This window comes from Gouania willdenowi, chromosome 6 (genome assembly GCF_900634775.1).
Source record: "Gouania willdenowi chromosome 6, fGouWil2.1, whole genome shotgun sequence".
In the NCBI taxonomy this organism is placed as follows: Eukaryota; Metazoa; Chordata; class Actinopteri; order Blenniiformes; family Gobiesocidae; genus Gouania; species Gouania willdenowi.
In genome coordinates, this window is record NC_041049.1 from 51,890,507 (window position 1) to 51,908,439 (window position 17,933).

Here is a 17,933-nt window from a genome sequence, read left to right on the forward strand (position 1 = left end):
TATTGGACACAAATTATCACTTACAACAGTTTACATTACAACAAAATATAACATACAAGTGAAAAGATTAGGTCGTGACACTTTTGGTTACATCTTTTCAGGCACCTTTTTTGGGTACTAGAATTTTAAGCCTAATGGGAAATGTAGTTTAACAGTGCTTTCACGCAAAACGTGATTTTATTTGGTACATTGCAACGTTTTTCATAGTTTATATATATATTTATATATGTTTCTCATAAAATCACATCCAATGAATGGATTTTTCTCAAGTTTATTAATTTTATTTAATGCATAATTTTAATAAACCTATGTGGAACCATTATCAGCTCTTTCCGGTTTTCTCCGTACCGTATTAACGTTACACAGCGCGTCCATGCCTGCCTTTGACAGATTAGAAATGGTTGACCGAGGTTTTTAAAACTCTTGCCATAAACTCACTTTACAATGAAATAGACTAAAGTGTGGGTTTTCTATCATGGCTCGGGTTGTGAAGGTGTTCCGGACTTTACGGAATAACTGGAAGAAATCCACATTTGCGGTGTGCGTGTTGTCTTATGGAGGTTACTGGCTCTATGGTAAACACAGGTGGGTTTATCCGTTTTTAATCCATGTTCACAGACATCACACAGACCTATGCTCTTTATTCACGCATTTTCTGTGTATTCAGTGACAGTCTTCTACGCAGAGAGGCTTGTCTTGTAGCCAGGGTGAGACTCATTCACGCATATTTATTGTAAAATTGTTCACTGTGTGAGTGTTATCCTCATTTTAATGATCCGTGGCAGGAATTTGGGCGTCAGGAGATCGCCCCACAGGAACGATTGAGGAAAGCTACAGTCATTTTAAATCCTGCAGCTTGCAGTGGGTAAGGAAATGAATCCATGAATAAAACTAAGTCTAAGTGAGCTCTAGGGATATTTCCAGTATTTAATGGGTGATAAAAGGTGTCTTTTTTAGTTTAAACCAGAACTAAAATCCCATCAGTTTTAGGATAGCTGAAGTTTGTCTGATGACAAAAATGTGATGGATTGGTGGATTTTTATTTATTAAATGTTAGGGGGTGTACCGATCCGATATTGATATCGGATATCGGTCCAATATCAGCATAAAAGTATGTACTATTCATGCTGATATCGGCTCAATGTCAATATCAGCCAATACTCAATGTTGGAGCTTTAACTTTTGCTTCTGTATTATTATGGCCGTGGGTAAGGGTACATTAATCTTATCCGTAAACAGCCACTCTATGGATACGCAGCACCCCTCATTGGCCAGTTTAGGTCACGTATTAGGTACACCACGTTACTCATTTGTGTTTTAGCTCATATTTATTTTTTAGCTAACCCTAACTCTATCCCTAACCCTAAAATGTTTATTTTTTTGTCAGAAATGTATTTTTAAAGTTGAAATTTGCCGTCTTAAATATGTTAAAATGAAGGGAAAAAAATGTCAATTGTGGGATTCAAACCCACGTCAGCGGTGAGTGTGGCGCCTTAGACCAATCTACTATCCTCCCACAGTGGTGGTAACACAAGCACATTGCGCTTATGTAGAAGAACTCCGGAATTGTATCTATAGTCCCGGGGGCTATGGCTACGTTTAACGTACTTCCAGACACTTTCTATTATTATTGGTTGACTGAAAGCTGTAAAATAGCACCGGACAATGAACCTCCAAATTTCTACCTCTTAGCCTGCATTACCGTTGTATTGCCATTAGGCCTGGGCAATATATCGAGATTCAAGATATATCGTGATTTTCTATTTTAGCGATAGAGAAAATCACAATATCACCTATAACTATATATTTTTTATTTTATAGCCTGTTTTGTAATAATAATTAAAAAAAAAATACTTCTTTTATGAGTCGCTGCTTTCACTACATCTCAGAACAGCATGAAATGCACAGTTAGATGGATTGCTGAGTGCGTCCTAACCCAGACCTTTCCCCTAAACAAGCCACACTACAGAATTCACTTACTCACAAGTGCTGTCTCGTAAAGGTGAAAAAGCCAAAAAAAATGGCACATACTGTGCAGCTGTTTGTTAATAAATGTGCCTGAGTGGCATTTTGCATCAGCAAATTTAATCCAGTCAAACTTCATTTGAAATAAAATTATAGAGATTTATATTGTATATCGCATGAGTTTTGGTCCATATCGCTCAGCACTGGGGGGTGTCCCGATCCGATAATGATATCGATATCGGTCCAATATGAGCAATAAAAGTATGTATTGTTCTTGTTGATATCGGATCAATATCCATATCAGCCAACACTCAACTTTGCAGCTTTAACTTTTGCTTCTGTACTATTAATGGTTTAAAAAAATAACACAAAAATCTGAAAAATACCCTGCATTACAATTGTATTGCCATCACATCACAACACCTTATTTCATAATCTGTTACACAGTTTGTGTGTGAAGTTATCTATCTATCTATCTATCTATCTATCTATCTATCTATCTATCTATCTATCTATTTTTGCCTTAACACAAACTGTCTTAAATGTACAGGAAAGCTAACAACCTATTTGAGAAGAATGCTGCTCCTATTCTACACCTAGCAGGAGTGGAGATCACTGTGGTTAAGGTGATATTATTTAATGTTTTTTTTTTTTTTGCTTGGATGAGTGATTTAATGCTGAGCGGAACGTCAAGCATGAGAACCTGCAATCACGTGTAGATAATATACTTTATGCTGTTTAACAGACCGACTATGAAGGCCAAGCAAAAAAGCTGATGGAGTTCATGGAACAAACAGATATGCTCATCGTGGCTGGAGGAGACGGTACCTTACAGGAGGTCGTCACTGGTTTACTGCGGAGGCCAGATTATGTAAGTATTACACAGTCATTTGGGAATATGAGTTTTTTGTGTGTGTTTTTTTTAAAAAATTTTCTCACAAAGCAAAAATAAATGCAGAATTTTATTGTATTCAACCACAGGACACTTTCAGTAACACACCAATTGGTTTCATTCCACTGGGTGCTCAAAATTCTTTGAGTCCGAGTCTTCACCTCTCTACTGACAACAAGGTCAAGTAAGTGATATTTTAAACTGGTGCACCACTCACTGTACTGGTGAGCACAGATTTGAAACACAAGTTGAAAGAAAAACAATGATTCTTAGGCTATAGAACAGTTTTCACACATTAAGCCTTTTCTCCTCTACTTTTATTCATTGTTCATTCACTGACAACTAGTGGAAAATAGTGATTATTAAATGTTGTTTTCCACATCTGCCTTTACATTTGTTCTATTCTATATTTTTCAGTTTTTTAAATCATTGTTTTTCATTTTTCAGAAACATTACATCAGCGACCTTGTCCATTCTTAAGGGAGAAACCATCCATCTGGATGTGTTACAAATCAAAGTAAGACACATTTATTTTCCTTTTTGCCTAAATATAAATACATCTATTTTTTTTAACTTTTTAAACAACTCAAGAACAATTATATACTGAGATTATGTACATATTTGCTTTCAATCAGTGACTTTTTTTGAAGAAACTATTTTCATTTTCTTATGTTTCTTATGAGGTTTTAAAAAAAAAAAACCAAGATTGAAATTGTTGTGTACTGTAAGTTAGAATTGTGATTGTTTCTGTAGGGAGACAAAGATCAGCCAGTCTTTGCTTTGATGGGGCTGCGTTGGGGTGCGTTTAGGGATGTCGCGGCAACAATAAGCAAGTAAGCAAATTCACACTGCAACTATTTGTTACATTTTTTTCTCTTATTACCTGTTAAATATCACTGTTTCTGATGATTATCCACAGATATTGGTACCTGGGACCACTAAAATCCAGTGCTGCACATTGGTTCAGCACTCTGAAGGTGAGGTGGGGGTTCTATCATAAAAATGTTTAAAACATCAGAATGTGTGATTTAGGGAAAATCGCATGAGCCATGTGATTGAACTTTTTCTAAAGTCATGAGATTTAAACTTTGAGAAGCTTGTCAGCCATCAGGATTTCTCCCGTTAGAGATGCTTAGCAACATCGTAATAATACTAATGCATTTTATTTGTTGTGCACTTCACATTAATGAATCTCAAAGTGCTAAAAATAAATATATGAAACCACAATAAAAATCACATAATTTTAATGTACCTGTATGTCGTCTAAAAGTTCTCCTAAATCCTCTCATGAAGATTTACTGACAAACAAATATTGTCTGTAAAAATTGCAGCTCAAGAGTTTGTTTGACTTCACCATAAACAAACAGGTTGTTAACAAATGGTCGGTGACTTGCCCAGTGCATTGTGGGATTTGGAGTCCTGAAGAAGAACGCAAAGATGGCCATTCTTTGATTTCTTGCCTTTCCTCACCAGACGGTCCTTTGTCCTCCTTTATTTATCACGTTCAATCTGATTTACGCTCACTCCGATTTCCACCGTTATTTGGTGTTTCCTTGGAAGCCACAACATCAACATCTGCCATTGTTTTATCAATAACTTCAAATCTGTGAAAACACCCAAAATGTTACTTTGGCAGTGTTTTGAATGTTTTTTTTTTTTTAATGAAAATGTAATTTAAAAACTGTACCTGTTTTTAATGCAAAATATTGATTGTTGTGGTTAAGTAGCTTTAAGTACTTGTAAAGTAATTTTAAAGTCAGTTGTGCTCAATGACTATCAAAATGCCACCAAATGTGTGGAACTAATCATGTTCAGCAGCTTTTTCTCTATTGAGGTTGAGCTCAGCTAAGGAGATCTCTGTTGATAGTGTTTGTGCAAATCTCATGATTTCAGGAGGCATTTTTTAGGCAAAGGATCATAAGCAACTGCTTTGACTTTTAATATTTAATGATTAGAGCAACTTGCATCATTTGATCATGATCCACTAAAAGTGGATTGTTACAATTAACAGTTGTATTGAAACAAATAATTAGATTTAAGAATGTAATGTTAAACATTGACAATGAAGGAAGCGTCAAAAAGCAAAGCGTTCAAGACGATCAATATTTGCAGTAGAGAGTCACTTAACCTACTCCAACTGTTCCAGGAGTGGCCTCTGGTCCGAGACGTTACCGTATCCTATTTGGCCCCCAGCCTGAGACCCCTCGACTCCTCCCCTCAGAAGCCCCCCAGGCCAGACCTGCTGCGTCGCATCATCCGCAGGCTGAAGAACTACTGGAACCCCCCAGCTGAGGGTGAGAGTGGAGGATCCAAACCATACTTTCACCTCTAATCTGAGTTCACGTTCCAGTTGTTTGTGACGTTTGTGATTATTTAGAGCCTCCAAAAGTGGAAGAGCCAGAAAAGTGGGAGGAGAAGCAGCTGTCCACATTAGAACTCTTTATTCAAACACACAACAAGAACCCTGTGCAGAGGGTCAGTACACATTACAACGCTCAACTGTAAAACTGCAAGTGGTTTAATGGAGTCAGGATTAGACCAGGAGCTAAATTGACTTTGCTTCTCTCTCTGATCGTTAAACTGCAGAGAGGTAATGACTCCCTGATGATCTGTGCGGAGCCCAACGACTTCACAGTGGGCGAGTTTATTACTGTCGGGTCAGTGTTTGCATTTTTGATTTATTCTTAGTGCACAGGAAGTTTCCGTCTTTGCCATTAGGCTGACTTTTAATTGCACATTACTTTTGTATTTGCATCTTTTTTTTAGGAACAATAAAGAAAAGGATCCAACTGTATTCACAAAAACATCGACAAAACTGGAAGCCAGTGCTTGTCGTCTGCAACTACCAGAGGTCAGAATCCTTGCGATGGGTTGATCATGATTCACTGTCTGCTCGTCACTTTCTAAAGTGTTTTCTGTCTTTACTGTGTGCTTGGACCCTGCAGGGAGCCTCCGGCTTCTACAACATCGACAACGAAGAGTATGAAGCCATGCCTGTGGAGGTCAGGCTGTTACCACGGAAACTTAGCTTTTTCATCAGCGCTGAGCGCAGGGAGGAGCTCCTCTCACAGACGCAATGAGGGGAAACATTGAGTGCGTTGACAAGTGGGAAAAGCAAGAGAAGAAAAGAGCAGAGGATCTGAATATTAACTTCAGAAGAGGCTCCACTTTATCATGTTCAAATGATTTGCTTTGTCTGTATTTTCTCTCATTTATGGACGTTACTTTTAAATGACTTAATTACTGAGTGAACACATTTTTGTATCCAGTGACCAACATACAGGTTGTCTTACAGTGTTTACTAAACGGTTTACGTATGTCATCATATTTTATGCTGAGAAACGTGTTAAATAAAAAGGATTTCTGTACTATATAAACAGATGGAATATTTAAATGAGGAACACAATGGAATTAAAGCTTTTGACTATTAAGGAATGAAGAGTAGGTCAATGTAAGAAAATAAATCCAGATTATTGTAGGGATGTGTTGCTGATTAGTGAGTCTGATCTGACAGATGGCTTTGGATGCTCTCTGTGTGTTTGGTTTAGGACACGTGTCAAAGTCGAGGCCCGGGGGCCAAATCTGGCCCTTTAAACCATCCAACTTGGCCTGGAGGAGAAGGCAAAGATGACAAAGGAAAATAATAATTGTGCTGTGGTAATTACCAAATGATTTAGATATTTCAGTTGGTTCAATTTTACAAATTTAATAAAACTCCATGCTAACTGAGGTCATTTTTAATTGCAAAGCCACAAATGAGCTCCTCATTCTTTTAAAATTATGCAATTTTATTAAACTCTCACAAAATTCTTGTGTTTAACAAAAATGTATCACTTGAACATTGTCAGTGATGTACATACATACTGTATATGTTAGTTATACTTGGTTTTATAAACAACAAAAAGTGCTTATCCTTCATTGACCGAGTCAAATTCCTCGTGTGTACAACATACACTTGGCAAATAAAGATGATTCTGATTCTGATTGAGGAGCCTTCCTTTTTTGTTATTCAGCGTTTGATATAAAATTACGCAGTGTAGATTTAGCAGGTGTTGGGATGGATTCAGATTTTCTCAACCTTAACTCGGCAAAGTAACGCGTTTGAGCCGAAAAAAGTCAACTTTAACCCACTGCGCCCTACGTTTGCAAATAAAATGCTAATTATAGCTTTAGCAAATATGCAAACCTAAAATATGCTTCCAGTACTAGTCGTGTAGTTATGAAATATTTAAGATTTTATCTTAATCATGGATAATTCCAGCAAGTTCATTTTGTCTTCTTTTTTAAACAATATGTTATGGTTTTATTTATTCCAAAAACATTTTTTCAGGAAAATTACTTGAATCTCCTACTATGTTAGGCCAACTGTCAGTCTTCCTCAGAGGCGTCTGCTGATCGCTTTGATGTGTTCTTATGAGTTCTTTCTGGGCGTGGCTAACTAGATCAGGAAGCGGAGCTTCAATATCAACAGGGATGAGGGAACGTTTGTTTTACTCTCCCTTACAGAAAGAACTTATAAATACACATCAAAGTGATAAGCGGACGCCTCTGAGGATGACTGACAGTTGTCAGTTGAAACTTGTCAAGAGGTTAAAGTAAATTTCCTGAAAAAAAGTCGTCTGAATAAATGAAACCATTATGGATGCTCGTAATGCCAATACTACCCAACACTAAATTTCCGACATTTACCGATACCAATAAATACACAGTTTACTTTTAATGTGATTCCTCACTGTATAATATCAACATATGTGCAGAATATGAATTCTTATTCAACTTTAATGAGAGAAAAATGCCATATCCATTTTAAATCTGTTGTTTCAAGCAAAAGCACAAATAGGTTTTTTCAATATCGGTGGAAGAACCAACGCTGATGTCAACCTGTATTATATTTTATGGCAAATATCAGACACTTCAAATCTTATGACCTTGTTATTTTTGGGCTGAATACTTGCTGTTCTTACACACTGCAGTGTTTGAAGAGTCAGTGATGGACAAGATCACAACATGTGAACACCTGTGACAGTTTATTGTTTTACAATGGCAGTACAATGAATCTGACAGTAGCTCATGCGGCCGAGTCGAGGTGTGCGTCACTGATTTGGTGGAGATGAAGACTCGTTTTCATGAATGCTCTTTAGTTCAGTTAAAGCTGGAACGACACAGGTTACACCGTGGATGTGCTGCTGCATGTGAGCACGTCTTTGACATTCAGAGTGAATATTTGTTTAACAGTTGCTGCCAAGAGTCGTGTGTGTGTTACCATGAAGAAGGCATTTTGTACAGTGGTGTGTGTGTGTGTGTACATTCCTGGTTACATTTAACGAACATCTTAAACAGCAATTCTTGTTAGTGGCAAAGGGTGGAAAAGTAGGCCAGGCAGAGTCAACAGGTTTCAATTGAAATTATATAACAACGCTGTTAATCTTTGAGCAAACAATGACGTAGTGACATAAATTAGTCGTTCACTCAGCTGTGGTAAGTGTGCGAAAGTCATGTCATTCTTAAGGCCCCATTTAAAAAACAAAAAAAAACAAACTACTTATTTCTTTGATATTAAATATTTGTTTAAAATGACAATCTTGGGGGATTTTGTTGAAGGGGTTAGAACTAGTTTATTATAAAAACTCTTGTCCTAGAGATGGATTTATTATAATTATAAAGTACTGGTACAATGAAACTGGTAGAAAATCTAACATAAAAGCAGTTTTTCTTTTTTCATTTCACACTTTAGGAAAAATGCCTAAAATTTTAAAGGAAGAAAAACAGGATGTGCTTTAAAATTCTTAGAAAAATAAAGATTTTTTTTTTTCTTTCAAAACATTAGACCCAGGAGAGTGAATATTGTATAGGACACTGCTGGACATCATGTTTATTTGGAGAGATTTTACCTTTTGCTTTTAACAAGGCGTTTTCAACTAACATTTTCAACATATTTTACCACATTGCTACTTTTGTCTCAAAAAAAAAAAATTAAATGTGGACTTAAAACGACTACAGAATTAAAAAGGTTTTGAAAAGGGAAAAACAAATACAGGTACTTAATGTTTTCGCTTGCACCGTGTGTTTTAAAAGGTGTGGGAATGTTGAAAACCCATCACCTCAAACCTATACAAGGTTTTATAAAAAAAAAAAAAGAAACTGCTCGGTGTGTTCCAACATGGAACAAAGGATCATGATGATCGGCAGCGTGATGGAGTGAAAAGCCGTCTCCCCGTGGGGTGCAGAAGAGACAGTTTTCTTATGTCTAAAACTGCTTTAATTCAATGTGACTGCGATGAACTGACTGAGAAAACCTCAGCTTAAACAGACCGTGTCTGTATGGGTCTGTGTCTGTAGTCTTCCTCTCAGGGAGGAGTTAAACTTCTGTCTGGATACCAACAGACCCCCAAAAAGGAGGACACAGAGATCTTTGTCATGCATCCGACAGTGTGCTGCAAAACAACTCTTCAACAGAAGTTATGTATTTTACTGTTGAAGTAATAGTGGTTAAATAACAAACAAAAAAAAACATCTTTAACCTGATGCCATACAGTTTCTTTTTACCTGACTATAAAAATCAAAGACAGCATACAAAAAGATACAGTCATGAGGAAACAGTCCAGTGGTAGACATAGTGCACCATTCATATTAAGTCAGTGTTACAGGATCACATTCATTGAAAATTCATCAACCAAGTGCGACATCGAGAGAAAACTCCAAATATTCAGTATCCGTCACCAGAACTTTGTAGTGTTTATAGCAAACATCCCCGTTCTCATTCACCTCCATGTTAAACAAACATGATTTAATCCTAAACTTAATTTAGTGTTGATACAAAAAAAGGAAAATTCTGGTGTTCATTACACTTGAAAAATAATGTTCAGCAAAAAAAAAAAAAAAAAAATTGTGTTGCTTTTCTTCTGAAAGGCAAATGAAATGTTCTAAACGCTTACAGATAAAGTAAAAAAAAAAACAAAAAACATACACAATTACTGTCAAACAAAGTATTTGAAACACAAAAAAAGAATGTTTCTCCATGTATTAGTGTATTCTTCAGTCATAGGCAACACTGAACAATCATTGAACAGTCATCCTCCAGTGTTGGTTGGTCAGTCTTTATGAAAACTTTTTTTTTTATCCAGTGTTTCAGGGATTTTCAGCCAAAGTCAAAAAAAAAAAAAATAAAAATACTGAGTGGGTGCCGATAAATGGGAAAACACACAGCTGACCACAGCAGCACGCTTAAGGTTCTCTGTGTACAATGTTGTAAGAAACTGTCTGTACACATATATTCCTTTACACTCATGAGGGACAGATGATGAAGTCCCAGGTCCTCAGCAGTGTCTCCAGTGTCTAAGCGTGTGTTCGAAGAGCCCTCGTGACCACAAATAATCAAGCTGTGTCCAGGTTTGGTAACAGCGAGGACTTCTAAGGGCAGCAGAGGTTATCGATGACCAGCGTCACATCGTAACCATAAACCTCCAGGAGGTCCATCAGGAAGAAGCGATCGCACTGAGGGTCCAGCCCCATGGCTCTCACATGCTCCGCGGTGAGGGTGGGATCGATGCTTCCTGCGACCTCTGATAGAGTCTGGAAAATGCGGTTATTCAGCTCCATGAAGAACCTGGAGAAAGTGGCACAGGGCGTGTGAACACGAGCAGGAACAGAACTCCAGACAAAAGAAGAAATACCAAAACAACAAACATGCAGTATTACTATTTATTTATTCGTCAAATGATTATGTGAAAAGTACTGCACAGATTTTGGTTAAAGTTAAACCAAAGATAGACCATACACCATGGAAGATTCCATTAGATTTTGGAGGGGATCCGGATCAATATACAAATTCTAGATCAGCTTCAAAAATTAAAAAAGCCCCATCTCTTATATCATTGCTGACATTTCAAAATTGACCGATCTTTTTAAAATTTCACTTTGTTTTGTCTGGTTGGTTCTTCAATTACACCACTGACAGATGGACAGATTAGAACTGGATGGCCAGAGGTGAAAGTAATGGAGTACAAGTACTCACGTTACTGTAATTGAGTTGCTCTTATGGGTACTTGTACATTTTTTTGTATATTTCTAAATCAATTATTTTACTTGTACTTAAGTAAGTTTTAAAAGAAGCAAAATAATTTGTTACATTTCTACACCCGACCATTACTGAGTAAATTATTATTATATTTTAAAATGACCAACGTATATTGTGAAACTACAAAAAAATTAAATGACCCGACAACAATCAAATGCATCACAAAAAGGCGACCAACCAGATTAAACGTAATGCACGGCGTCAAAACAGCATTAAATGGAGGTTCATTCAGCCTGAAAAATTTATCATTTCGAATTGAATTCAATGGTGTTCCTATTTTATTTTTATTTTTTTTAAAAGAACTGTACATTTTGACAAAGCTTTTAGTTCATACAGATGCCTTTGTGTAAAATAAATTAAGTTCCAATTGTGGTAGATTTGGTCTCTTCCTTTTTAAGTTTATAAATGAGATGTTTACTGTATTCAAGGGAACTGTAGCAAGATTTATTACCAAAAATAAACGTGGGGGGGTGAAAGTAACTAGTAACTTTTACTTTGAGTACTATTTAGTTGAGCTACTTTTTACTTGAACTACAGTATTTGTTTTTTATGTATGGCTTACTTGTACTTGTATTTGAGTATAATTTCAATCAAGTAACAGTATTTCTACTTAAGTACAAGATATATCAGTACTCTTTACACATCTGTGGATTGAACATTTCATCATGATTTTTCTGAAAAATGGGGGTTCCCACACATTTGGATCTACTGTATCATTATTAATGTGAACAGAAATTTCTTCTGAGCCTTTTAAAACCTGGTTTTTCAACCTTGGGGTCGTGACCCCATGTGGGGTCTCTTGGAACCCTTAAACGGGGTCCCTTGAAATATCTAGTAATTAATTAATTAAACAAATACTGATCAAAAATGGATTGTTTACTTTGTTTTAAATTATTATTTAACTACAAGACACAATCCTAATCTATATTCTATACTTTCACTTTCTCAAATGTAAATCTATTTCAAATGAAATGCAGTATAAAAGTCTGGCTACTCTGTATTTGTAACAGAGTATGACAAACATGAAAACTAATTCTAGAAGGAAAAAAAGATGTCTTTAGGGTTAACAGAAATGTGATACTCACAGTATGAAGAGATCTTCTTCATTAGATGTGCAATCTTCTTCTACCTCTTGTGAGTAAAGCAACAGTTGCCTGGAGGATAAAAAAAAAGTGTAAATTATTCTCATAATCTAAAATAAGACGCTCTTAAAGGCTTCAACAGAGATATGAATATTTCACTAGGTTTACAATCAATATAATACATTTAAATTTTACCTCTGCTCAGTCAGTTTCCTGTACTTCTCCTTATCCGCTGCATTTACTCTGAGGAGCGGCATCAAATGGCTTCTGTGAGTTTTCACATTCTGGTTATCAATGTAGACGTCATACAGCTCCCTTTTCTCCTCAAAGATCTTCTCGGTGGTGCCTTTAAACAAAAAAGGAGGACATGTTTAGAGCCTTAAAGCCTTGACTGTAAAAACCTGTAGCCAAAGAGGAACTCACAGGCCACGTATGACACCTCTGATTCCAGGGTAGTGATGTCAGCAATGTTGATGTAGAAGAAAGGCCGCAATTCAGGCACGGAGACGCCAATCCCAGGTAGGGACACGTTAGCTAAGCAGCAACAGCAATACACTGTGGGAAAATTGGAAATGATAAATATGCTAATAAGTCTGACACAGGCAGCCACTGTGCATTTACAGATTTACATTCTGAACATAATTAAAAGAGTACACAGTAAAAGTGTTTGTGCAGGCATGTGTGTTTAAGCCGCTCACCTCTGTAACAAACCACACCCACAGGTGGAGGGGAGAAGATGAGGAGCCGCTTCCGGAGAAGTGCAAACTTCCACAGCACCATGATCTGCTCTCCGAAGAACTGGATGAACTGGGACATGCAGCCAGCAGGGTGGGTGATCTATAGGGGTCAGGAGGGATTTTAGCAAACATTTGAATTGTGGTTCAAATACTTCAACTTCAAACTAAAATATTAAAATTATCCAGGAACAAAAATCCTTATTTCACAAGAAGTAACAAGATCTGCTAAAGAACTAGAAAGAAGAAGCCCTGGTCTACTAGTACTGTATATTCTATTAGGTTAAAGTCAAGACTCTATGCAAGCTTAGCAAGCCCCAGCAAACAAACACGCTCACCTGCCAAACCATCACAGCATCAGATATAAATTCACAAACCACAGGAGGAAATGAAGTGTGCAAACCTTCATTTCAGGGTGCATGCAACGGTTGATCGACGTCACACTCCACGTGGGACACGCGGTGACGAGGCCATTTCCTGTGGAGGGAAGAACTGCTTTTTTATCCTCGTAGAAGGCCTCGAGCGGAGAGTACTCGCCGGGACACTGCAGCTGATGTCTACAAGGACAAAACAAACAGTTTACACTTTCAAACTAAGAAAAACACTTCATCTAAACTCAAGTGTGTATGCCAGCAGTGCCCAATGCGTCGATCGTGGAGGCATTTTGTGTCCATCACGCACGTGGGCGTGATGGACACAAAACTGTGAGATGATCTGAGATGCTGCTGGAAACAAATTGCTAACAATGACACTTTCACAGAGTTGAAATGGAAAGGCGACATTTTTACTCTATATATTTTACAAACTATTTGTGTTGAATGGATTTACATTTTCATAATGTATTTTAATCTATCTCAGTTTTTAAGAGTTACTGTTTCAATATTAATGTATTTTTATATTATACAAATAAAACTGTAATAGTGTAAACATTATTACCAATATAACCCCCAACACAGTAGATCACTTAGAGCTGTCTGTGGTAAATGTAGCACGCAAGCCAAAAAGGTGTGGGCACCCCTGGTTTAAATGTTGGCAGTGGCTATCCGTACGGTTGCCGTATCAATATACCAACATTCTATCCGTATGCAGCGCCCCTATTTGGCCAGTTTAGGTCATGCGACTAAGACTAAACCCTAGGGTTAGTCGAACCCTAACCCAAGCCCTAATCATAAAATGTGTTGCGATATAGGGTTATAACCTCACCCTAACACGCTATGTACGTGTACTTCGGTACACATACCAATAGCACCGGGGGTTGTCCGTACGGGAACCGTGCGAATAGACACTTTCTTTAAGTTTCTACTCTACTTTTCTAATCTATCCACTTCATTCCTGGCATAAATTTGTAGATATTTATACATCATTTTATTTAGTAACTATGCTCCTATTATATTATTTACCTACAGTAAACCTTACAAAGTTTTCTCCTGTTTACAAGTGTCTATATCCAGGGCTTTTTTTTTGTCAGGCTCAAAGCTTGGTGTTCTGTGTGTTTTGGACTTCCATATCTGTGCAGCCATGAAAGGAGTTGAGTACATGTTTTAGCCAAAAAAAACTATATATATATATATATATATATATATATATATATATTTTTTTTTTTTTTTTTTTTTTTTTTTAAAAGCCTACTTCTTATTAATTACACAGCAACATGCATCAATTATTTAAAGGTAGCAGCCCAAGTATTAATGATGATTTCCAAACTGAGCTGACAGCTCAAGCGTCAAACTGCTTCTATTTCTTTTCACTCAAGCCAACCTGATTTTTAAATATACATGCTGAATAAATTGAAAAAGCCTGTTACGGTAACTTATTTCAATGGTTTAAACCCATGCAACCACATAACATCCACATAAAATCAGACAAACCTGTTGGTTGCAGTACACATTTTACAGACCTGATATTAATACGTTTTTATAAACAAACTAGAGCAAAAAAAGAATGTCCTTTAGATTACTCTAGGTTGATCTTCAATATTTGAACACTGTAAAACATTAGAAGAACTGAAGAAAGATGCCATGCAGGTCAGGATAACGTAAACCAATGCTTTACCTGACTTGGTTTTCCAAGAAGTGCATGTAACGGTAGAGCAACGTGTAGGACGGAGAAAGAATTCCCACAGACTTCATCCTGGCTCCTCGCTCCACCTCACTCTCCACAGGCATGTTCGCAAAACAGGCCAAGCCGAAGTAACAGCCTTTACGGAAATATCTACCCAGAGACACACAGCAGATATAAACACAGAACACATGGGATTCTGACAGGGACCATGTGATGTGAGGTCCACCTGAGGTGAACGAGTGGAAGCAACGCACATGAAGTCACTGGTGATGCGATGAGAACCGCTGGCCATGGACTTGAACTCAACGCCGTCTAAGTTGATGTCATGAGGCAGGCACCACTCCACCATGTTTCCTACAAACGCACACACGCACACACACACACACACACACACACACACACACCCCCTGAGGTCACTTTCCACAGTCTACTTTCATTCTGCCTACTTCCTGTTGATTGTTACAGTCCATCATGTGGAAATAAAAGGTCAGAGAAAAGGAGGAAGCACTGACACAACTACTGCCATTATATTTCATCGATAAACAAAGCAGCATTAAACAAGATGAACCTGAAATTAGTGGATTATAATTCTCTTTATTATTGTTTTGTATATAAAACAAAAATATTTGCCACTATTTGCCATTAATGATTTTATTTTAAAAATGAAAACCAACAACGGAACGCTTACTACTACGGTGTGTCTGTTTCTGTGAGTGAGCAGCACACACGCTGGGGAAGCATTGTGCGACAGTAAAAATGATGATGACAAGGTTGTCGCACCGTATGGCTCCCAGGTTATTAAGCAGCTATTGAAAGGCTTGAAATGCAAACTAATTAGCATTTGGAACACAGCTGAGCTTTTTTCTGTTCGACTCAAATGCAAGAAGATGAATTAGGCAGTTTTGTAATATGTATTTATTTAAGGCAAAAGGTTTGCACTTAAAATTACATCAGTACTGTCCCTGACGTGACGCTTGATGTAAATTATATAATAAAAGAATGAAATGTGGCTTTAAGGAAAGTTAAATGCAACCATCAATCACTAAATAAATAAAGACGACTCTACAAAAAATAAAAGAAAGTCAATCATAGTTATTTTTTTACGCAACATTTATCAAGCAAAAAGCCTCAAGTCTTTCTTGGTAGCAATACAGGTGAAAAAAAAAACATTTGCATTAGTGATAAACCGAGATATCGGCCGATTTTTGCATTTTCATATCGGCATCGGCCGATGCGGGCTGCTGCGTTCGCCGATCCGCATTATTTACAGAGAGCAGAAATATTTTTTACTTGTTCTACATCACCTGTTCATAATATTTGTTAAATATTTTTTACTTGTCGTTCTACCTCACCTTTGTTAATTTCAATAAATGTTCCTTTTTAAATAATTGAGACTCCTACAATTTGTTATCATCATTGTGTAATTTTTATGATGTAAAGAGGGAGATGAGGGAGAAAAAGTAGTATCGGCACAAGTAAATCGGCAGTCCGTATCAGTCATCGGTTAAGGCTGGTGGGGAAAAAAAATCGGTATCGGGCCTTATAAATCCATATCGGTCTACCCCTAATTTGTATACTAAAACACATCTGTAAAAATCAATAATTAAAGAAAAGGTAAATACCCAAATATTCTCTTCATATAAACTGTGATACAATTTTAAAAAAAAAACATCCAGTAAAAAAAAAAAAATCCCTTAGCATTATGCTGCCTTGCAGCTAAAGGTCATTGGTTCACATCTTTGATGAAGCATGTTGAACATGCAAGTCTGCAAAAAGTAAAAGGTCAATGAACACATAAATGAGTGCATAGTGCACAGTGCATATCTATAAAAGTCAGATCACTGCCTCAATATTTGATCAATCTAAAGTAATCCTTTTTTAATCTGCAGCAAAATAAAAAAGATACATACTCTTCAGTTTATTCCTCCACAGTGGAAGAGATGGAGCTTAGATTTTTGTAATACTGCATGAAATAAAGAACATAGACTGTATGAATTGAATGCTGTTCTGTAAAGCCAGCTTTATATTGGCTGTCCCTGGTTGAATAGTGTGTTTGTAAAGTGACTTTACAGCTGACAGGGAAATAATAGCAGACCTTAGTGCACATGCGCAGTCAGAAGCTGCTGCTTGTTTACTGGATGTGGACATTTATCACTTTTTGTCTCTGTGTCTCTTTAAATTGGTTATAATGATTTATTTGTATTCACATTGTTAACATTATAACAACGTGGCTTTTAGCATCTGTAAGTGATGAATTATCAGTGACAGGTGTTATATAAATTATTCATGTTTGCTCAGAAGATTAGATGTTTGTTGTAAAGTTTGCCCTCCCTGTGGTAAGGTATTTAACACAGGATGTATTACTTCATTTGAACGGGAATTAAAGATCAGCTTTCTTACCTGATCTGGTATCAAAAGTGACCACAAAAACGGCCACAATCTGGTCCTTTTCCTCCCACTGGTCCCTGGCTGTCAGTCCGGGGAAGTGGAAGGATCCCAGGAGGTTGTCTGGCCGCTTCCAGCCGTGTCCTATGAGCTCGGTCCGGGGACAGCTGCCATCCTCGCTGACTACGACAGCTGTTAGGCTCCGTGTCGGGTTGCAGGGGATGATGCCGCCGCCACCACCTACACCACCGCCGCCGCCACCACCACTACCGCCGCCGCCACTGATCCACCCAGTGCCAGTCGCACTCACACCGGGCGTCGTCCGCCTCTCGGTCGGCTGAGCAGCGGCGGTGTGTGCGGGCGGAGGCTGGGCCGCTGAGTTTGGCACCGGCGGAGGGATTTCCTCCCAGTCCAGTAGCGGGGCTCGGTCCGACTGCTCCACCATGCTGAGCTGCTGCTTCAAAGCTAGGACCACACGGCTGACACGATGATTGTATCCGATGTCTGGGGGTCTAAACGCAGCCCAGAAGCCGGATCATGGTGTCCCGCTGTTGTCCGAGTGGTTGAGTGTGTTTTAGTAAGCGTGTCACATCCACGGACAGCTCTTCTCCTCCTCCTTCTCCTGTCTCACTGTTGTGATGACGTTGAATACTTCCGCCCACGTGTCTATATTACTTTTTCATGCACTGACCTCATTATGGTGCATTTTCCATTCCCATTGTTACCAATTAAACATG

General features: G+C 37.8%; 2 protein-coding genes across 2 annotated transcripts; one reads left to right on the plus strand and one right to left on the minus strand.

The window, feature by feature from the left end:
• Positions 1-350: 350 nt before the first annotated feature.
• Positions 351-6,755, plus strand: agk (acylglycerol kinase). The gene is made up of 14 exons (XM_028450017.1): positions 351-585; positions 668-707; positions 786-865; positions 2,516-2,591; positions 2,711-2,836; positions 2,947-3,041; positions 3,305-3,374; positions 3,611-3,690; positions 3,777-3,834; positions 5,004-5,151; positions 5,235-5,332; positions 5,444-5,514; positions 5,624-5,708; positions 5,803-6,755. The coding sequence occupies exons 1-14, from the start codon at positions 476-478 to the stop codon at positions 5,935-5,937; spliced, it is 1,272 nt and encodes a 423-aa protein (XP_028305818.1). The 5' UTR covers positions 351-475; the 3' UTR covers positions 5,938-6,755.
• A 1,112-nt stretch (positions 6,756-7,867) lies between these two features.
• On the minus strand, positions 7,868-17,826 carry dennd11 (DENN domain containing 11). Its single transcript, XM_028451777.1, has 9 exons — positions 17,212-17,826; positions 15,066-15,165; positions 14,803-14,961; positions 13,154-13,307; positions 12,715-12,853; positions 12,440-12,571; positions 12,212-12,362; positions 12,020-12,088; positions 7,868-10,463 (listed from the first exon to the last, which is right to left on the minus strand). Exons 1-9 carry the CDS (start codon positions 17,639-17,641, stop codon positions 10,268-10,270), a joined length of 1,530 nt encoding a protein of 509 aa, XP_028307578.1. The 5' UTR covers positions 17,642-17,826; the 3' UTR covers positions 7,868-10,267.
• Positions 17,827-17,933: the final 107 nt, after the last annotated feature.

Coding starts and splice junctions, on each gene's coding strand:
- agk (XM_028450017.1), top strand. CDS start 476: ATGGCTCGGGTTGTGAAGGTGTTCCGGACTTTACGGAATAACTGGAAG. Junction 3,042..3,304: donor TCTACTGACAACAAGGTCAA/GTAAGTGATATT, acceptor TTCATTTTTCAG/AAACATTACATCAGCGACCT. Junction 3,691..3,776: donor GTCGCGGCAACAATAAGCAA/GTAAGCAAATTC, acceptor GATTATCCACAG/ATATTGGTACCTGGGACCAC.
- dennd11 (XM_028451777.1), bottom strand. CDS start 17,641: ATGGTGGAGCAGTCGGACCGAGCCCCGCTACTGGACTGGGAGGAAATC. Junction 15,166..17,211: donor CACTTTTGATACCAGATCAG/GTAAGAAAGCTG, acceptor GTGCGTTTGTAG/GAAACATGGTGGAGTGGTGC. Junction 12,854..13,153: donor GCATGCACCCTGAAATGAAG/GTTTGCACACTT, acceptor TGACCCCTATAG/ATCACCCACCCTGCTGGCTG.